The 22,941-nt window shown below is 36.5% G+C and overlaps 2 protein-coding genes across 2 annotated transcripts; one reads left to right on the top strand and one right to left on the bottom strand.

Moving 5' to 3' along the window:
• Positions 1–167: 167 nt before the first annotated feature.
• LOC106133222 (uncharacterized) lies at positions 168–14,193 on the bottom strand. Its single transcript, XM_060950675.1, has 14 exons — positions 14,001–14,193; positions 13,496–13,630; positions 13,193–13,259; positions 12,265–12,437; positions 11,543–11,710; positions 10,845–10,987; positions 10,078–10,205; positions 8,525–8,879; positions 7,514–7,682; positions 6,132–6,267; positions 4,141–4,323; positions 1,841–1,983; positions 834–978; positions 168–248 (listed from the first exon to the last, which is right to left on the bottom strand). Coding segments are annotated over exons 1-14 (2,064 nt in total). The 5' UTR covers positions 14,119–14,193; the 3' UTR covers positions 168–247.
• Positions 14,194–15,562: 1,369 nt separating this feature from the next.
• On the top strand, positions 15,563–18,822 carry LOC106133215 (uridine 5'-monophosphate synthase). Its single transcript, XM_013332861.2, has 4 exons — positions 15,563–15,809; positions 15,891–16,365; positions 16,793–17,271; positions 17,362–18,822. Exons 1-4 carry the CDS (start codon positions 15,663–15,665, stop codon positions 17,692–17,694), a joined length of 1,434 nt encoding a protein of 477 aa, XP_013188315.2. The 5' UTR covers positions 15,563–15,662; the 3' UTR covers positions 17,695–18,822.
• Positions 18,823–22,941: the final 4,119 nt, after the last annotated feature.

Raw genomic sequence — 22,941 nt, 5'->3', positions numbered from 1 at the left:
GGCCTCGCTGTGACCGGCAACCCGCACAAGGATAGACCTTATTCGTATAGCCATAAAGTTCCGAATGTTTTGGTCAGTTATAGACAAATTCAATACAGTAATCACTTAGTATAAGATTAGGTACCAATTCTACAAATGTCAGAATAAAAATGAGTAAAATTTTAGTTCTTTTATTTCGTACTCATACAAAAATATAAATCATGACTGATGTATAAACATGTAGCTTATCTTGATATGACTATTTACACCTGAAAAGAATAAAAAAACATTTTAGTAACTTATTTTTATTTTACTTATTCTTATAACTTGGGATTCTTCTTATAGGTGATGGGCTAGCAACCTGTCACTATTTGAATCTCAATTCTATCATTAAGCCTAACAGCTGAACGTGGCCTTTCAGTATTTCAAAACTACTGGCTCTGTCTACCCCACAAGGGATATAGACGTGATTATATGTATGTATGTATTTTTATTACAATGCCATCATTAAACTGTTAGTATAAAATCCACCTATTGTATTATATTGGATTTTCTACATACATACATATAATCACGTCTACATCTTTTGTGGGGTAGACAGAGCCAACAGTCTCGAAAAGACTGATCGGCTACGTTCAGCTATTTGGCTTAATGATAGAATTGAGACCTAAATAGTGACAGGTTGCTAGCCCATCGCCTAAAAAAAAGAATCTCAAGTTTGTAAGCCTATCCCTTAATCGCCTTTTACGACATCCACGGGAAAGAGATGGAGTGGTCCTATTCTTTTTTGCATATTGGTGCCGGAAACCACACGGCACTTCACAAGGAAGAGACAGATATAATAACAAACTCACTATGCATCCGGGATTCGAACCGGTAACCCTCTGGCCACCATGCTGCTGGCGATCATCACGAAACTGGTGGAGCCTCGCGCGCGACACACCGCCCGCAGTAAGTCGCGTTCCGGTGTGAACGGCACCTTATCTTCCACTTCTGTGTCTGAAATAGGTAGGTACATTTTAATGAAATAGGTACATTATACATACATACAAAACTATTTAATAACATTAATTATAATGTATTTCCCGTGTGCCGTGTGGTTTCAGGCACCAATACAAAAAAGAATAGCACCACTCCATCTCTTTCCCGTGGATGTCGTAAAAGGCGACTAAGGGATAGGCTTCCAAACTTGGAATTCTTTTTTTAGGCTTTATCTCAATTCTATCATTAAGCCAAATAGCTGAACGTGGCCATTTAGTCTTCAAGACTGTTGTCTCCGCCTACCCCGCAAGGGATATAGATATGATTATATGTATGTATGTAAGTATCTCAATTCTATCATTAAGCCAAACAGCTGAACGTGGCCTATCAGTCTTTCCGCGACTGTTGTCTCTGTCTACCCCGCAAGGGATATAGACGTGATTATATGTATGTATGTAAGTATCTCAATTCTATCATTAAGCCAAACAGCTGAACGTGGCCATTTAGTCTTATCAAGACTGTATCTGTGTACCCCGCAAGGAATATAGACATGATTATAAGTATATATGTAAGTATCTCAATTCTATCATAAAGCCAAACAGCTGAACGTGGCCATTTAGTCTTATCAAGACTGTATCTGTGTACCCCGCAAGGGCTATAGACGTGATTAATCTCAATTCTATCATAAAGCCAAACAGCTGAACGTGGCCATTTAGTCTTATCAAGACTGTATCTGTGTACCCCGCAAGGGATATAGACGTGATTAATCTCAATTCTATCATAAAGTCAAACAGCTGAACGTGGCCTATCAGTCTTTCCGAGACTGTAGTCTCCGTCTACCCCGCAAAGGCTGTAGACGTGACGATACGTCCGTACGCACCCAGCAGCCCCTGGCTCCAGCGCGCCTTGCCCACGGCGGGCCAGGGCCGCGCGCGCGACGGCACGAACAGCGCCAGCAGCGAGCTCACCACCTTGTCCACCTCCAGGTCCGTCACCTCCCACAGCATCCCCACCACCATGGGGCTGGAGGGGGTATGAAGATTTAGTTACTACAATTTACTACTACTACAATTTTGGTAGAATTACTACAATTTACTACAATTTTGGTACAATTACTACAATTTACTACAATTTTGGTACTGTAGGTAATCGCTGGAATGTATATACAGGGTGACATTTAAAACAACTGCATCTTTAAAACATAAACTATACCCATGCTTCTGAGCCGTTTGAGCCTATTTTTATTTAAATTTAACGTCATCATTTTCATATTTAAAAAACCCTCAAAAACTACCGTCACACGCTTTAGTACAGACCAATACTACAAAAAGAAATTAAACTAAACATGTAAATAAATGTCTGAGAAATAAATTATTTTTCTAGTATCAAGATCAAGAAAAGTACAGAGGTGTCGAGATCGCTCAGCTGAAGGAATTGTGACGTTGACCTCTGAATCTTACGCGTCGCTTTTCCGCCGGCAGGGGTGATATGACGTATTTAGGATCGTGGATTTTGATACTTTTATTTTTTTCATACTTTCTGAAATATGAACCGATAATTTTCTTTTAACGTTTTTAAATATCCTTTAGATGAGTACACTTAACAGTTAAATTAATGCAGTTGAATTAAAAGTCACCCTGTATATTAAGGGTAAGCAGTTTTTGGAAGCGGAAAATTAATTAATAAGAGGAAGCGGGGGAGGTCTGTAAGGATCGTAGCAAGTGGAATTCCATAGTCTCTGCCTACCCCAATGGGAAACAGGCGTGATGGTATATATGTACCTATGTAGGTATTTTTTGTCTGTGCAATCTTATCAGTTTTTATTTATTGTTGATTAAATCAAAATAACACAAAAACGTACAATACACCGTATTCATTTATTACTGGAGGTCGCCCGCGACTTCGTCCGCGTGGAATCATTTCCGCGGGGACTCCGGGATAAAAAGCAACCTATATGTTATTCTGGGTCTTCAGCTACCTACATACCAAAGTTCATCGTAACCGATTCAGTAGTTTTGCGTGAAAAAGTTACAAACATCCATACTGACATCCTGACATACCCACAAACTTTCGCATTTATAATACTAGTATCGATATGCACTAGATAGGTTAGTTTCTTAACTGTAGCTGCATGTCTATTATGTTGGCTAGAGATGTAGCTGATTTAGATGCCAAACGACTGCTTATTCATTTTGAGTCAATATTAATAATCAGGAGAAATCATACTTATCTTAACACTAATTTTATACATACATACATACATATGATCACGTCTATGTCCCTAGCGGGGTAGACAGAGCCACCAGTCTTGAAAAGACTGATAGGCAACGCTCAGCTGTTTGGCTTAGTGACAGAATTGAGATTCAAATAGTGACAGGTTGCTAGCCCATCGCCAAAAAGAGGAATCTCATGTTTATAAGCCTATCCCTAAGTCGCCTCCGACTATACGACATCCGTGGGAAAGAGATGGAGTGGTCCTATTCTTTTTTGTAATGGTGCTGGGAACCACACGGCATTTTGTAATGGTGCCGGGAACCACACGGCACTAACGACACCAACTAATTTTATTGTTGTTAATATCAATAGACATGACTCTTATCTATATCATTCACTAAATATTTTTGGGTTGGCTAAGGTTTTCAGTTATTCAACAATTTCCGGCTATATACGAGTAAAATGCGCTGAAGATTTATGGGTTTAGCACGTTTTTCACCAACAACTGCACCACTCATCTCCAGGCCACAGTACAATGTCAGATGAAGTCGAAGCGAGACAGTTTTTATATCCGAAAAAATCTTACCAATCTTAACACTAACTGCTTTTATTGTTACAAATATCAAATAACTCATAATTATATCATACACTAAATATTTTTGGGATCACTACTTTTTTCGCCATTTTTTAAGCACACACGACACTAATAAAAAAAAAGAATAGGACCACTCCATCTCTCTCCCATGAATGTCGTAAAAGACGACTAAGGGATAGGCTTATTTAACTAGGGATTCTTCTTTTAGACTATGAGCTAGCAACCTGTCACTATTTGAATCTCAATTCTATCATTAAACTAAACAGCTGAACGTGACCTATCAATCTTTACAAGCCTGTAGGCTCTGTCTACCCCGCAAGGGATATAGACGTGATTATATGTATGTATGTTAAAAGCACTTCAACACCAACCTTCCGGCAACATGCAGGTGATGGTGCGAGGCGGCGGGCGGCGCACGTCCGGCCGACCCGGTGAGCCTGACAGAGCCGCAGCCGGACAGCAGCGTGGCGGCGCGCATGCCCGCGGCGCCCTCCACGCCGGCGCCGTTCGCCCCGCCGGCGCCGAGTTGGCAGCCGTCGCCGTGACCGCAGTATCTGAAAATCAAAGATAATAGACATACATACGTATGGTCACGTCTATATCCCTTGCGGGGTAGACTGAGCCAACAGTCTTGAAAATACTGAATGGCCACGTTCAGCTATTATACTCGTACGTCAATTCTATTACTATAAGTCAAATAAACTAAGATAAAGATAAAATATGTACTGTACACACTGTACAAATAATGTCAAAAAATATTTAAAAGCGGTAAAGACACACAAGAAGACGTCCACTTCAGATGGGTCCCGTAGGAAGCAAGAACATAACCTATAAAATTTGTAAGAAGACTCACAAAAGGTCCCGTAGGAAGCAAAAACCGGACCTATAAAAGTTGTAAGAAGACTTACAAGAAGACATCTGCTTCAGAAAGGTCCCGTAGGAAGCAAGAACCGGACCTATAAAATTTGTAAGAAGACTCACAAAACATCCGCCTCAGAAAGATCGCGTAGGAAGCAAGAACCGGACCCATAAAAGTTGTAAGAAGACTTACAAGAAGACATCTGCTTTGAAAAGGTCCCGTAAAAAGCAAAAACCGGATCTATAAAAGTGGTAAAGACTCACAAGAAGTCCGCCTCAGAAAGGGCCCGTAGTAGGAAGCAAAAACCGTATAGGGAGACTGGGGATACTTGATCCCCAGGGAGACTTGATCCCTTGTCAATAAATCGATAAGCACACGGTATTTTTATTTTAAAGACTGGCAATACTGTTGCTTTCACTCATTGTCTATGGTTGAACGTAAATTTGACGGTTCTCAATTGACAACTTCAGAGCAGTGGTGCCATTTTGTTTTCGCCAGGTGAAAATATTTTTCTGTGAGTATTTAAACCATTATCTATAGTTATTATTAATTATAAATTAGTAACCACATTCTAAAGACTAGAAAAGTTGTTATTGAAGTTTGTAATGATGGGCATTTCATCTAATTACCGCTTTATTTCTTTAACAAAAATTTGGATTTTGAAAAATATCAGTTCCGGGTACACTTGATCCCTGCGAGCGCGGGGAGAGTTGATCCCGGGATCAAGTGTCCCCTATATTTGGTTAGGTATAGATAGCTCAGTATTTTTACTTGTTTTAGATGGAAGAAAAATATTAACGTATATTACGTATAAAGAGGGCGCTAAGAAACCATAACCATAGACAAAGCAAAACTTGAATTAGCGGTTAAAGAGATTTTGAAAGGAAATACTATCAAAGGAACTGCAAAACTTTATGATGTGCCTTCGATGACACTAAGAAGATACGCCAGGAAACAACAACGACAGCCAGATGTTAAATTTCCCTATAATGATGTAAATCATTGCGATAATAAAAATAAGACAAAAAGTTTTAATTGGTACGCATTTAGTAAGGATTGTGATTATTAAGACTTAAATTATCTTTAAGTAAACACATACAGGTCTAAAATAATATAACCATTGTAAGGGTAGATTTTTGTTATGTTTATATGATTAAATAAACAATTTTTATATTGTAAAATGCATTATTATTATTTTATAATGACGTAGGTACACTTGTTCCCCTATAATCAAATCTAACCTACACAGGGATCAAGTCTCCCAGCATAGGGGACACTTGATCCTTTTGTAATGTCGTAGTAAATTAAAAAAAAAAAGTAGGTACTAATTATTAATTAATTCCATAACCTGATAATGTACAAAGTTATATGAATAGTTTTTCTAGGCAGTCACTAAAAATTTTCTGAAAGCCATTACTAAAGACTAAGATATGAGCAATAAACTAAAATGGGGATCAAGTGTCCCCAGTCTCCCCTACCTATAAAAGTTGTAAGAAGACTTACAAGAAGACATCTGCTTCGGAAAGGAAGCGTAGGAAGCAATCGGGCGGCGGCGGCTCCCCGATGTATCCGCTCCAGCCGCCGCACCAGTACTGCACGAACGACACCATCCGCTTCTCCATACGATCCAGATTCTTCTCTGTGACAAGGGGATAAGGTTGGAAATGACCCTGTGATTATATACATACATACATATACAGGGTGTCTGGTAAATCGCGTTATATATTACATACATACATACATATGGTCACGTCTATGTACCCCTTGCGGGGTAGACAGAGCCAACAGTCTTGAAAAGACTGAATGGCCACGTTCAGCTATTTGGCTATATGATAGAATTGAGATACAAATAGTGACAGGTTGCTAGCCCATCGCCTAAAAAAGAATCCCAAGTTTGTAAGCCTATCCCTTAGTCGCCTTTTACGACTTCCATGGGAAAGAAATGGAGTGGTCCTATTCTTTTTTGCATTAGTGCCGGGAACCATATAATACATTATATATTATATATTACCTACAAGGGGGCGCTCGGTATCTTATTCTCGTGCCAAATCATTAGAAAAATAGGGGATTTAAACAAGAAATGTCAACACACGCGTGCGGCGCGAAGCGAAAAGACGAGTCTCGAGAACGGCTAGATAGACACTTAGTGCACTATTTAGATTATCATTATTTTTTAAACTAATGAGTATTTTGTAGATTTTATATTTAAAAAAAGTTGAGCGTGTTCATGATTCACTACGTCCTGAAATATGTAACGCGATTTTCCAGACACCCTGTATATATATTATCGTGCCTCCTTCTTAGAGAGATAGGTAGAGTTTACATTATTTAAACTTGCTATGATCCACTATCGCCTCGTCTTCAATTTCAAGACCTACACTTTTATTTTTCAACAATAACAGACGAACTTGACTGGAAGAGTGTTATTAATGTGAAGTGAAGTGATGCATATACATAGTATACCTACATACATACATATAATCACGTCTATATCCCTTGCGGGGTAGACAGAGCCAACAGTCTCGAAAAGACCAAAGTGATGCATGAAGAATGATGAAATATACAGGGATCGTGGCAAGTAAACTTACATACATACATATAATCACGTCTATATCCCTTGCGGGGTAGACAGAACCAACAGTCTCGAAAAGACCAAAGTGATGCATGAAGAATGATGAAATATACAGGGATTGTGGCAAGTATACTTAAATACATACATATAATCACGTCTATATCCCTTGCGGGGTAGACTTAACCAACAGTCTCGAAAAGACCAATAGGCCATGTTCAGTAAACGAATTAAGTAATATCATTTTTTATTTTTCAAACTATTGTCATAGGTGAATGATGATTATATTATGTAGATGATTATGATGATGACCCACCAGGATTGATGACGTATCGTCCGACTTCAGTGCTGCCGACGAAGTATCCGTCCACAAACCGTTTCTCGTGTATTTTGTACAGGTTGTATATGAAGTGCACATTTTCCATCCTAGACACGGGGTGATGATTCAGTATGGGCAAAGTTTCCCACGGGAATGTGTCGAGCATCTGGGAAATTATTAACACATATGGTCACGTCTATATCCCTTGCGGGGTCGACAGAGCCAACGGCCTTGAAAAGACTGAAAGGCCACGTTCAGCTATTTGGCTTAACGATAGAATTGAGATTCAAATTGTGACAGGTTTCTAGCCCATCGCCTAAAAGAAGCATCTCAAATTTATAAGCCTATCCCTTAGTCGCCTTTTACGACATCCATGGGAAAGAGATGGAGTGGTCCTATTCTTTTTTGTATTGGTGCCGGGAACCACACGGCACAAATTAAAAATTATTAACACGTATAACGCATATCCCTAACGTGGTAAACTTGGCGGTCTCTGTAGCTGTGTAACATCGTGAGGAAACCTGCACATTCAGGCAACTGGATGTGTAATTGTGATCGATCCAATACGGGTCAGGTTCACCTGCAAAGGTTGCGGAGGTCAGACGGGAGTCGCTTTGTGTAAAAACCTGACTCACCCGATACAGGATCCACGGTCAAAGGCATACCCCGGGCTCCTCTCCAGAGTGGTGAGGATGCAACCGGGACTGAAGCCAGGAGGAAGAAGAAGATGGATAATCCTACTAATATTATAATTGCGAAAGTTTGTGAGTATGTCAGGATGTCAGTATGGATGTTTGTTACTCTTTTACGCAAAAACTACTGAACCGATTACGATGAAATTTGGTATGTAGGTAGCTGAAGACCCAGAATAACATATAAACTGCTTTTGTCCCGGAGTTCCCGCGGGATTGATAGGGTTTCCATGCGGAGAAAGTCGCGGGCGGCCTCTAGTTATTTATATAACAGAGGTTATTAAGAACACATATTACTAAAATAAATATTACTAACCTCATCCACAATGAGAATAACCGGATGCCTCTTAGCCTTCTTCAAACTCGACCATTCGTCGCCATCTTTGACCATAGACGCGGCTTGCGAAAACGCCTTTATACCATCGACTAAACTAAAATGGTGTATACTCTCGAACGCTTTCGACAAACACTTCAAACACAATTCGTTCAAAAATCTAAAATCTTTACTGCATTCCTGGCAAGGATTTAGCACGCTTCTTATTTCCTCAGTGTTGCCGTGTTCGGTCAATATTCTCCTGATGCAAGACTTCAATTGGTGTGATGACAACACTGGACTGCTTTCAATTAGGTTGTAAAGTAGAATTTTCTGTTTAGTATTCAATTTTATGAATCTGTGAAAGGGGAGAATAATTTATATTAGTGAAGGAAAAGAAATCGGTGGACGAGTAGTTAATGTATCGGTTTCGTAAGAGATTAGTCTCCAGGTACGAAACCAGCCTGTTTTTTTTTTTTGTTCTTTTTTTTAAGGGACAGATTATATACACATTGAATTAGCCTCGAAATAAGTTCGAGTCTTGTGTTACGAGATACTTACTCAACGATACTATATTTCATAATAAATACCTACTTGTAGGGAACCTATTTCTATTTATCATTATTTATATAATAATTACTTATATATTAATATAATTTATAGTATTTAATAATATTTTCTAATTACATATTATTTACAACTTATTTATTAATTTATATTTACACATTTACAAAATATAATCGACACGCAAAGCCGGGCGGCAAACTAATGCAAGGATAACGCATCATAGCTGTATAGCTACGAGTACCTACGATGCGCCGGACACGGCCGGCCGGCCGATACCTTACTAGTTATGATTCACCTATGCACCGCAGACCTCACGTCGCTTGCCATTGTATCGCGTCTTACGTGAATCGCTAATTTGCTTGTTTTGTGTTTGAGAACTTTCTATCCCTGCTTCTTGTGTTTCGCTTGGACTATCTTTCTTTTCTCTGTGCTCCTTCTTTATTTCTATAAACTGTACGTGTGTCCATTAAAGTGAATTTGCGTGGATATAGACGTTTTTATTCCGGCATACCCCCAGACCACTACATACTTATATAGATAAACATCTATAATTAAGGACGTTTTAGCAAAGGGTCAGGTCAAGAGTACCCAAAACCGATTCAACTTGGCTAAAAGTGGCAAAATAATGCCTAAGTAAAATTATTTAAAAAAACCTGTGGAGACCTAAAATTCTGCCAAGACGTTCCCGATTTGATCAAGGTACCTCCATCTAGTCCATCCCACACCGAAAGAAGAATTCTTGAAATGTGATAAAACTTAACAAAGTACCTAATAAATAAAAACAAAAGTCATTGAACATCACATGGATGTCGTAAAAGGCGTGTAAGAGATAGGCTTACAAACTTGAGATTCTTCTTTAGGCGATGGGCTAGCAACCTGTCACTACTGAATAATATTTGAATCTCAATTCTATCATTAGGTGTTGGCTCTGTCTACCCCACAAGGGGTATATACGTGACCATATGTATGTATGTCATTGAAACACTCACCCCCAATCCTGAATGGTGGTGTCGACCAAGGTAACTATCTTGTCCCTTAGTCCGTCTTCTACCAACTTGCCGGTCAGCAAGCTCCCCCAGCCACCCAGCCATTCCTTATCCATCACCATTATTACACTCTGTGGAAATATTTATCATATATTGAAATATTAGCTGTGCCCGCGACTTCGTCCGCGTGGAATAGTTATTTTGGGCATCATTGAAGCCCAAAAGGGTGAATAATTTTACACTTTTTTTTCACATTTTCCATTTATTTCTTGGCTCCTAATAGTTGCAGCGTGATTTTATATAGCCTAAAGCCTTCCTCGATATATGGTCTATACAACAAAAAAATAAATTTTCAATTCGAATCAGTAGTTCCTGAGATTAGCGCGTTCAAACAAACAAACAAACTCATCAATATCTACATTTATTACTACAAATTTTCATGAAAATTCTTCCAGAAGTTTTTGCATGAAAGAGTAACAGACACACACATATTTTCAAAAACTTATACACTTTCATAAATTTTATCTTTATTTGAAATGAAGTTTTTTTCTTTAATACCTAGTGCAACAAACAAACAAACAAACTATTTGAATCGCAATTCTATCATTAAGCCAAATAGCTGAATGTGGCCATTCAGTCTTTTCAAGACTGTTCGCTCTGTCTACCCCGCAAGAGATATAGACATGACCATATGTATGTATGTATATTAATTTTATTAGCAACAACAAACTTTCACAGTTTTAATATTAGTGAAAATTTCGTTCATTCACCTTCATTCTCAAGTCGATGTCCTCACGCCGACTCCAATAATTCTGAACTAGTCGCTTGTTGTTTAGAAACTGAGCGTCGTTTATAGTCTCATAGTTATCGCTGAGAAGTGAATATAGCTCAGTGAACAAGGGTTTCTCTCCTACTGTAAAAGTGTATAAAAAAAAATTGTAACATAGATGCCGTGTGGTTCCCGGCACTAATAGCAAAAAGAATAGGACCACTCCATCTCTCTCCCATGGATGTCGTAAAAGGCGACTGAGGAGTAGGCTTATAAACTTGGGATTCTTATTTTAGGCGATGGGCTAGCAACCTGTCACTATTTAGGTCTCAATTCTATCATTAAGCCAAATAGCTGAACGTGGCCGATCAGCCTTTTCGAGACTGTTGGCTCTGTCTACCCCACAAGGGATATAGACGTGACCATATGTATGTATGTATGTATTATGAAAATTCTTTCAAAATTAAAAAGTTACATTATCTGCAGATGTTACAGGCTATATGTATGTATGTATGAAGTCTCCGTTCCATACTCAATTCTCTGGAGGGAGCTTGGGGGTAGGTACGCCTTTGACCTTCTTATCTATATCTTAAAGCCAAATACCTGAACGTGGAAATTTCAAGACCTTTCTTTTCAAGACTGTTGGCTCTGTCTGCCCCGCAAGGGATATAGACGTGATTATATGTATATACTACTAACCTTTATTAACATTAGCCGGAATATTAACAGTGAGAGGAACGTGATCTCCCAAATAGTCATTGGTGTACATTGTCAGATAAATAGAGTTTATCTCTAGTTTGAACTCGTCCAGTGTTTTGAGATTCTCGTTGGGGTTGTAAGGCGCTGTCAGTTGTATTATAGTCCATTCTGAAATTATTATTTTTTGCAAATTAAATGTATATCAAAACAAAAATCAACAACCTCTCCAAAGGAACCGACCACACATATGATATATTTATAGATATCTATCTATACTAATATTATAAAGCTGAAGAATTTGTTTGTTTGAACGCACTAATCTCAGGAACTAATTGAAAAATTATTTTTGCGTTGAATAGACCATTTATCGAGGAAGTCTTTTGGCTATATAACATCACGCTGCAATTATAAGGAACAAAGAAATAATTGAAAATGTGAAAAAAAAATGTGGCAAATTATTCATCCTTGAGGGCTTTAATGATGCTCAAAATAACTATTCCACGCGGACGAAGTCGCGGGCACTATTCTTTTATAAATATTCATGCAATAAAACTACAGGATAGCTTGATCACGAATGCCATGTATTTTTAAAATGCGCGCGCACGGCACACGGCACCACAGATAAACAAGATGGAGTTTGTATAACATGTCAAACTTCTTTGAAAATATAATAATATATCATCGGAGCAGCCCGGAAATAAGGGAACAAATGCAACACACACCTTTGGGCAATTCCTTCATTATTTTCATCAAATTCTCAGCATTGTTGTGGGGTCCGAATCTCAAATATTTCTTGTGGAATGGTTCCTCGTCCAGTTTGAAACTATTCAACTTTTCTGTTATTTCTGTTGTGTTAGTAGAAAGGAGACCAATGAGTTTTTCATCGTCTTTTGAACTGTAAAATATAAATACATTTATTTATTACAGTGATTGAGTTATTTCAGTGCAATAGATCAAATTAATTTTACAGTTTTATTAATAAAATTTTACGTTACAAAGGGAATAAATTAATATTTAATGTATTGCCGTGTGGTTCCCGGTACCAATACAAAAAAGAATAGGACCACTCCATCTCTTTCCCATGGATGTCGTAAAAGGCGACTAAGGGATAGGCTTACAAACTTGGGATTCTTTTTTAGGCGATGAGCTAGCAACCTGTCACTATTTGAATCTCAATTCTATCATTAAGCCAAATAGCTGAACGTGGCCATTCAGTCCTTTCAAGACTGTTGGCTCTGTCTACCCCGCAAGGGATATAGACGTGAACATATGTATGTATGTATGTTATTACATACATTAGATACTTAAAGAAAATATTAATTTATTTTATCTTATAAAAATTTTATGCTATGCATGTTATGCTGCCATTTAATTAAACCTAGTGCCGTGTGGTTCCCAGCACCAAAAGAAAAAAGAATAAGACCACTCTATCTATTTCCTATGGATGTCGTAAAAGACGACTAAGGGATAGGTTCATCAACTTGGGATTCTTTTTTTAGGCGATGGGCTTGCAACCTGTCAATATTTGAAACTCAATTCTATCATTTAGCCAAAAGGCTGAATGAGGCCTGCCAGTATTTTCAAGACTATTGGCTTGACTTTATGCATGTTAATTAAACCTTTCATAATATATCATAGTAATTTACTTACATTGTAGTTGAATCAATGATTTCCTGCACGGGTTTTATATAATTAGTGATCTTCTGGTTTTGATTGCCTGAAAACAAGAATATACAATTCACAAATAAACTAATCGTTTAAAGTTACCAAAAATTTCAACAGAGTTACATACGTACATACTTATTATCACATATATATCCCTTCCATGGTACACAGCGGTGGTGTTACAAATATTCGCATCGGCATTATCAAATGCGGAATATTCGTATTGTTTCAGACATTCGTATTCATATTATGTCATAGACAGTTAGGAAAAAAAATAAATAACCTTACCAGCAATTCGCATCTGTTCATCTCTATACACGGCCATGGTCCTCAGTGATGCTGACACAGCCTCGCTGAACTGGAACGCACAGCCCAATTCATCCCCATTTGACAAACATTCTTCGCCTAATAGTTTTCTACCACCTGAAATAATTGTTCAACTCCTTCTTATGTGTCTTTTCTGTATTGGTGCTGTGTGGTACAAAAAAGAATAGGACCACTCCATCTCATTCCCATGGATGTCGTAAAATACGACTAAGGGATAAGCTTACAAACTTGGAATTTTTAATCAATTGCCTACAGACCTTTAAGAAAACTGTCAACAGTGTAAACCGCATCATTTATTTATTAGGATCAGTTCCTTATCAGGTTTGCACAATGTGAAAATGCTTTAATATGTTCTTAGTCACCAATTATACCACAGAATAATACCGAAGAAATAATCAAAGAGTATTACAGACAGACAGTGTGACAAAATATGGGAAGACTGTACCTACAAAGAGATCAAACTTACTTTGATAGTTTGGCCCACTGGGAGTTGCGGGTGCGTCATTGACATACTTATTCAGTATATTTTTCAACAGCGGCTTAGTGAATTTAATTTCGTCTGTGAATACATCGAAATCTTCCATTTTTTAAAATGAAATTATATTTACAAAATGTAAAATCACAAAATAATAACTATTTGAATTCAAATTCAATTGAAACGACTGGTATGTCAAGTAATGCCTAAAGTAAAGTTTGAAGTTGACATTTGGTTTCTTTTTACATACATTCCGTTCCATGACCAATGAGCCAGCGATTACATATTATCTTTTTATTTCAACTACCGTGAAACTGCTACTGTCTTCAACTCCGGTAGTGTTTATATTCCATTAGGTTGTTTCCAAAGACGCACGCACACCTGGAGTGCTCTCCAAAGACATGGGGATATACCGAGAATTTCACCAGGAGGTAAAATCCAAGTGTATGTAATCCCATACTAAGAACAACCTAGGTACCTACGAGCCTACGCTTTATTACCAGTGAAGGTGAGAAGTCAGGCAAGAAATAACCACGTTTCCCTTTTTCTACATACGATCTGATATAATCACGTCTTTAGCCATTACGAGTTAGACAGAGCAAAAAGTCCCGAAAAGAATGAAGGGCCACGTTCAACTTTATGGAATTGAGTTTCAAATAGTGACAGGTTGCGTACATACTTTACGCCACATTTTTGCATGCTTGGACAACATTGTAGCTGATGATAATTAATTGGCCTTTAAAAAGTTATCACTCAGTACCTTATTTTTATTTGATAGGATAAGTTCATTAAATTGCCATAGACCTGTGAGATTTTAACAGAGGTAGCTTAACATAACGTAACGAAACGTTGCCATCTTTTCACAACGTTGTCCAAATCGTCTATTTTCAAAACGATCTATTTGACAATAAACGTCCAAAATAAATAGTTTTCTTTAAATTTCAAATAAAATAATCCTCTAAAGCGCTACATAGATTTTTGATAAATTGATGTCATTGCGCGTATAGTAATGACTATGAGGGATTAATCGTCAACGAAAATAAAATTAACTTTCATCAAGTGCATTCCTCTGCTCAAGGACAAGGAAAAAATTAAGAAGAAATGTTATTGTAGAATAACTAACCTTTTCTCAGTAAATATGGCTTTATTCAATAAAATTATACAGTATGACTTTGAGCATGTGACAGAAATGAAATGTTCCTTTTATGATAAAAGGTGTCAAAGCTAATGTGGAGGTGCATATCACCACAGTTATAAACATAGATCAAGCAATCTAAATCGATCTTATTAGAATGCAATGAGACTAGTTATTGCAAACTTCCAAAATCCTCCTAAGTTCCTAAGTTAAGTTCCTTAAGTTAAAGCTAGATATACCCATTTCTTTTCAAAATACGCTCAAGCGGCTGTGGGAGAGATGTTTGCTCATTCCTTTCGTTGTCGTTGTTAATGATTTTACTTCTACGAAAACGAATCTCGCGATGTTGCTTGCCTGACACGCCCGAAACGTTTACGTTCAGTAGATAACGACGTGCAAACAATCTGTGTTATATAACGCCCAATCCTACCGCAGAGCCGCACTCCGCACTCAACAAACGAATCACCTATCTTAACCCTAATCTGACTAACTATAACTTTTTGTTTATTTTTTATAAAATGGATATCGACACTAAATTAGAGGAATTGGCACTAAAACTTTTCCAGATTGATGCCATTAAATTTGGCGAATTTTTGACTAAAAGTGGAATAAAAACACCGGTGTATTTTGATCTAAGAGTTATAGTCAGTTATCCCGATGTAATGGTAAGTACAACCACGTGTTATTAATATGGAATATAATAAGTAGGTATAGTCGCTAATTAATAATTTGATTCTTAATTCCAGGAATTAACATCTTCTTTATTATTTAACTTCGCCATGAAAGATCGTGATTATAACCTCATTTGTGGTGTACCTTATACAGCATTACCCATAGCTACTTTGCTTAGTGTTCAAGCTAAAAAACCCATGCTCATGAGACGCAAAGAAGCGAAATCTTATGGAACCAAAAAAATGATAGAAGGCCATTACAAAGCTGGACAAATATGTATCATAATTGAAGATGTTGTGACTTCAGGATCTAGCGTGTTAGAAACTACAAATGATTTACGCAAAGAAGGTTTAAAAGTCAATGACGCTATTATAATATTGGACAGAGAACAGGGAGGCAAAAAAAATTTGTCTGAAAATGATATACAAATCAAATCTCTATTCACTATGTCTACTTTACTAGAGATTCTTTCACGAAATGGTAAAATTTCCAAAGATGTTGCCATTAATGTAAAACAATACATCAGGGATAATAAAGCACCTCCCACAGGTAAGCACTTTGTACCTACTGTGCCTATCAATTAAAAAATATGAATGTATTCTTTCATCCACGTTTTGATTTTAAGTCGATGAAATGCTGCAGTGCAGTTTGTTAGCGACTCTTTTACTTGAACTTAGATTTAAGTAATTTATTTGATGTCAACCAATGTTGTGAAATCAAAAGATATGACAATTATTAAGTGATGTTGAAATATCCCTTAAAAATTAATAAAAATATTGGATTTCTTTCGCTTCATCCCCATTATTTACTCTCTTGATGCAAGCTCACCATTATAGAATAAAAAAATACATTTTATGATTCTTTGAAAATTGACAGAAACTTCTGTGAACCCATTTCTACACTTGAACCAAGTTCGGGAAGCATTATAATTATTTTGTGGCTCAATCACATTGACATAACAATTTTTTTTTTTCAGAAAATAAAAAATTTGAACATAGAATGTTTCTGCCGTTTGAAAAGCGCGCGGAGCTGTCATCAAATATGTTAGCGAAGCGACTATTCAATATAATGGCGACAAAGAAAACCAATCTCTGCGTATCTGTAGATATCACATCCTCCACTAGTATCCTGAATCTTTTGGAAAAAATTGGAGCACACATTTGTATGGTAAAAACGCATGTAGACATAATCGAAGATTTCACTTGGGACTTTGTGATGCGGCTCAAGGAATTAGCCGAAAGATATAACTTTATGATTTTGGAGGACAGGAAATTCGCTGATATTGGCAATACGGTGTCTTTACAACACCAAAAAGGACTATTTAGAATTGCAGAATGGGCTGACTGTGTGACATCACACTCCTTACCTGGCGAAGGGGTTTTAAAGGGTTTAGCTGCTGTACCTGCGGGCCCAACATCAAGAGGAGTATTTTTGCTGGCAGAAATGAGTAGTGAGGTAAGAAAATAATGATTTATGTATACACATTCCACATGTACCTTTTTCTATCTGGTTAACTCCGATGTAATTTTGAAATTATATTTTTAGGGCAATCTGATCACTCAAGAGTACAAAGATGTTACTGTAAGTATGGCAGCCAGGTACCCCCACCTGGTGATGGGATTTGTTTGTCAAAATAAAGACACTTTTAAAGATCCCGGCTTTATACAACTAACACCAGGAGTAAGACTTGAAAGTTCGAGGGATGATATGGGGCAAGTTTATAATACTCCGGAAAAAGTTATTGTTGAAAATGGCGCTGATGTGATTGTTGTGGGACGAGGTATTGTCACGTCCAAAAGCCCAGAAACCGAAGCGCTTATTTATAAAGACGCATTGTGGAGGTGTTATGAAAAGCGTGTTTCGGGTAAATTATTGTAAATTTACTAACTCAATATAATAAAATTTCCATTCCAATATTTATAATGTAAGAAAAATATCAGATTTATGTATAACAATTTGAAAATTAAATGCATTTTTATACAGCAGGCTGTGATAAAAGTAATTATGGTGCTATTTGTACCATTGAATCAAGTAATATACAATATTTAAGGCTTAAGCTAATTAATTATCATTGTCAAACACATTGCCTGTGTTCAACGAATCACCGAAAGTCTGGTGGAAGCCATGTTATAGAAAAGAAAGAAAGAATACGTTTATTTCTTTCTTTTCTATATTATGGCTAAGTTGCTCAGGTCGAAAGAGAAAGATGGAAAAATTTATGGGACCAAAATATATACAGTCATTATAGGATAGAATAGAATACCTATTGATGAGATTTAGACCTTCAGAGCTTCTAATACCCTTGGAGTGGTACAATGTTGTTCCTGGCCATCGTCGTCATTATTATCATCGCTATCTTAACTGTTGACGATGATATTTTGTACATTATTTTCATCAATCCGCTCCTAACTCGTATCGAGATCATCATCAATGTGCCTGTGTTCAATGTACTAAGTTGCTCAAGACACAAAGACAAAAAATTGTGGGACCAAAATATATACAGTCATTATAGGATAGGATAAAATACCGATTACTCTTTATTGCAGAAATTGTAATATCAGGATCTTAAGCTTTATTATAGATTGCTTAAAATGAAACATGGTTTACACACGTCTGATCTTGGTTATAGGACATTAGATATTAGCAGTGTCTATATTTCTATACAAAGTAGTGGTTCGTATTGACTTTTGTTGTTATTAAATGTATGTAAGTTTAATGGCCATGTTATAAGCAAGGTCAACAAATCAGGCACGTGGATATATCTGTATCTTATTTATAATTACGTTAAAATATTCCTTAAATAATATTTTGTGTCAAGCAACACCACACACTATTTATTTTTTAATATTTTCAATGTAAGAATTTATGGAGACTAAGGGATAAGCTTATATTAAATTTATCTTACCTCATAAACTTGTGATTCTTCATTTAGGCGATGGGGCTAGCAACCTGTCACTATTTGAATCTCAAATCTATCATTAAGCCAATAAGCTGAATGTGGCCTTTCAGTTTAAGGGATATAGACGTGATGTATGTATAAGTACAAAATTTACCCTCTTTCAGAATTGTAAAAGTATAGATTTAAACATTACCCAGTTAGCATTGGAACTAACTTAGGTTTAAGTTAGTTAAGCAAAATTACTAATTGCTGTCTCGGATAATGTAGCTTTATGATTAGTAATATAAATATATATAAAAAAATTGCATAAAAATCCGTTGTGTAGTTTTGAAGCTCTAAGCAACATACAAATATACAGAAGAACAGACGCGGGTACCGACTTCGCTTTATACTATGTAATGATGAAGTCTCCTTTTTTTCTGTCTGTATTTAAGCATGCGATAATCTCGTGTTGTGCCAAGATTTTTTTCTTGTTTGAAAGTTGGCAAGATAAATTTCTGAGGAAGGTTTATCCTATACTTTATACTATTAATTTATTTGACCCTCGCGCGGGCAGCTTTCTTGCGCAGCGTAGGTAGGTATTGCTATTGCTATTGTATTACAGCGCGGGAATGCTGCCTGCGCGATGGGAACTCTTCCTAGGGGCCAAAATTTAAATAATAATATTTTTAGTCTGTAATTTAGAATAGTATTTTTTTTTCTATTATTACATAATTAATTAATATGAGTTGTATTTTTAATAATCATATGTATGTATGTAATAAATTAAATATAAAATTAGTTATATCCTTTTATTAATTATTATATTTGTATAATATATGCAAAGGTTGCGAAGGTCAGATGGGAGTCGCTTGTAAATTCCTGACTCGCCCAATGCAACATCCATGGTCAAAGGCATACCCTGGGTTTTCTCCACAGTGGTGAGGATGCAATCGGGAATAGGCAATAGGAGGAAGAAATGATTATTATAGTTCCAATGAATTTAAAGCCTTAATATATATAACATACATACATACATAAAATCACGCCTCTTTCCCGGAGGGGTAGGCAGAGACTACCTCTTTCCACTTGCCACGATCTCTGCATACTTCTTTCGCTTCGTCCACATTCATAACTCTCTTCATACAAGCTCGGCGGTTTCGGGTACTTTTGACCTGACCCTTTACCAGGACGTCCTTAATTTGATCAAGATACGTTCGTCTAGGTCTTCCCACTCCGACCTTTCCCTCCACACTCTCCTTGTATATCTGCTTAGTCAACCTGCTTTCATTCATCCTCTCCACATGACCGAACCATCTTAACATACCCTTTTCTATTCCTGTAACTACATCTTCTTTCACATCACAACATTCCCTTATCACGCTGTTCCTTATCCTGTCACTCAATTTAATATATATAAAAAGAGTGTTATACAAATATAAAACAACCAAGTATCTTACTTATATTATAAATGCGAAAGTTTGTATGTCAGTGGGAATTTACCATGGGGATTATTGGAATAACCCATCAGGATATCAGTATGGATGTTTGTTACTCTTTCACGGAAAAACTACTGAACCGATTACGATGAAATTTGGTATGTAGGTAGCTGAAGACCTAGAATAACACATAGGCTACTTTTATCTCTGAGTTCCCGCGGGATTGATTGTTACGTTATGTAAGGGGTTTAAAGCGGACAAAGTCGCGGGCGGCCTCTTAATATAAACCCTTTTAAATAATGCAAACATTAACTTATGTCTACTCATTTAATCAGATTTCCATGATTATCTAACTAAATGCCTATTTAAAATGTTTATATAATGAATGGAACGTATGACGTTAATTCTCTTTGTCGAGAGTGCAAATATGTATCTTCAAATTCGTCATCAATTAGAAATTAATGAACCATATTTTTCTAATTATATATTCAGCGCTCATTAGTTTTATGGCGCAGTTACGCCATGATTGATTACGAAAGAACCCGGTGCATTCTTATTTTCTATTCCAGTTTAAAATGTTCTAATGAGAAGGCCGACTTCATTAACTAAAAATATAGCACCGAGTTATTAAACACTTAGTACTGCACTTGGAATTCTTATAGGTAGGTACTACGATAAAAAATATTGTTTTACCCCCTTTTGAGAATTCCTTATGTCATTACATATAAGTAGTACTCAATATCCTTTTTAATATTTAGTATTTTAAGTAAAAATACCAATGTTTAACATATTATTACAGATTCGGGATTCTTCTTTAAAGCGATGGGCTAGCAACCTGTCACTATTTAAATCTCCAAACAGCTGAAGGCGGCCTATCAATCTTTTCAAGACTGTTGGCTCTGTCTGCCCCGCAAGGGATATAGTCGTGACTAAGTATATGTAGTGCCGTGTGGTTCCCGACACCAATACAGAAAGGAATAGGACCACTGCATCTCTTTCCCATGGATGTCGTAAAAGGCGACTAAGGGAAAGGCTTACAAACTTGGAATTCTTTTTTTAGGCGATGGGTTAGCAACCTGTCACTATTTGAATCTCAATTCTGTTATTATGCCAAATAGTTAAAGGTGACCGATCAGTCTTTTCAAAACTTTTCGTTCTGTCTACCCCACAAGGGATATAGACGTGACCATATGTATGTAAATGTAGGAAGAGAGATACCGAACAGGACGATTTTATTAAAAACATCTAGTAGAGAATCTGTGCCGAGGAATCCACCAGCGTCTCGCTTATATGTATACCATGGTAATTGCGCACGCGGCCCCGAGCCTATGCCTCGGTGGTAGAATGAACGCTGACAAGGCACATTTCTTACCTTTCGCCTTCAGCTTAAAAACAGCGAAGATAAGTCATTGCTTATAAACGTTAGTGAATCAAGGAGTACTTTCTTATTCATTACTCAGGGAAACTGCATAAATTCAAACGACTACATTTATTACAACTTTTTATTTATAATAAACATAAACAATGCGCAAATTAGTAACCTAATATTTGCCACATTACACAATTCACCTTTTCAATGCAATCGGTTAGATTCCGGTGATACGTTAAAATTTCCAAATATTAGAAAAATAATATACGTGGTTAGGCCTTAAATTGACTAACGGAAATGCTTCCTTATAAATAGTAAAAATATTACTATAGTGGCACTGAAAAAAGGTTCACGTATACAATACAAAGATTGTTAACAGACCTACCATAAATTGTGCTGAGTGGATAAGGCACAAAATGTATAATAAAAAAAAAGTTTAAAATACCAAAATAAATTAGGATAATTTTGTTTACAAATGCACCAATGACAAGTTTTGTTTACATCGAGTTTACCTTAATCTATTTATTAGTGTAATGTGTAAGAGGACTAAAAGAAAAAGTGTTAACTATAGTAGGGTACATTTAAAAAATGTACTCTTAAAAAGACTGTAAATGAACACATCAGAGCATATTCATCCAAAATGGTATAATTTCTATGTATGCATTCATTTAAAGTCTATCTTTTCTGTGCTTTTTTGGATACAATACTGTTTTTTAATACATAAGACTATAACAATATACAAGGCAGTTTTCTAAGAAATAAGCAAAAAGCGTGTAAATATAGCTTAGTTTTTAACACATTTAGACTGCATTAAATAACGTAAAAATAAACTATTCGAATGAATTCAACAGGCTTAGAAAGGTACAAATATCACTATTTTCAACAAAATACTTCATTCATATCGCAAGCGCAGAAACGGGAGTTATGTAGTCAATTGACAGAAAATATAAGAACACGCAGAGTTGGTAAAAACAAATTGATTATAGACATTTTATTATGCATGATATTCATTAACATTGAAAACAATTGATTATTGCACTGACGGTTATCATGCATAACTTTTGAAGACTAAAAATATGCCAGATTAAAAAAAAATACAAATTAAACTCACTCGTCCAATAATGTATTTCAGGTGTTAAATATCCTTTTTAATTATTCTACATGCTTCCCAAACTGCTCCATACTTTACTGTAAGTCTTTAGGTTTTACAAAAAATGACAGACGTAGATAAATTTTAAAGTAGTCTCTGGTTGAACTACACCCGCTTCTACGCTTTCAATGTGCTAAAACCTGAACATTTTATAGTGATGCCCCTTAGGAAAAGTTTCACTCAAATAAGGCGGTTAAACGCGATTTTTTTTTAATTCGCCGAACACGGAATATTTATGAGTTGATACGGCGTTCGCGTCACTTATGAATTAATCTATTCAACAGAAATT

The sequence above is a fragment of the Amyelois transitella genome, chromosome 22 (genome assembly GCF_032362555.1).
Source record: "Amyelois transitella isolate CPQ chromosome 22, ilAmyTran1.1, whole genome shotgun sequence".
Classification (NCBI taxonomy): domain Eukaryota; kingdom Metazoa; phylum Arthropoda; class Insecta; order Lepidoptera; family Pyralidae; genus Amyelois; species Amyelois transitella.
This window is presented reverse-complemented; position numbering and strand designations above follow the sequence as displayed.

Bases quoted from the DNA above. Each gene is read 5' to 3' on its own strand.
- LOC106133222 (XM_060950675.1), bottom strand. From the start codon at position 14,118: ATGGAAGATTTCGATGTATTCACAGACGAAATTAAATTCACTAAGCCG. The intron at 6,268-7,513 runs GTGGGTCATCAT...CCCTTGTCACAG, and splicing joins ACGATACGTCATCAATCCTG to AGAAGAATCTGGATCGTATG. The intron at 4,324-6,131 runs GTAAGTCTTCTT...TTTGATTTTCAG, and splicing joins TCCGAAGCAGATGTCTTCTT to ATACTGCGGTCACGGCGACG.
- LOC106133215 (XM_013332861.2), top strand. From the start codon at position 15,663: ATGGATATCGACACTAAATTAGAGGAATTGGCACTAAAACTTTTCCAG. The intron at 16,366-16,792 runs GTAAGCACTTTG...TTTTTTTTTCAG, and splicing joins TAATAAAGCACCTCCCACAG to AAAATAAAAAATTTGAACAT. The intron at 17,272-17,361 runs GTAAGAAAATAA...TTATATTTTTAG, and splicing joins TGGCAGAAATGAGTAGTGAG to GGCAATCTGATCACTCAAGA.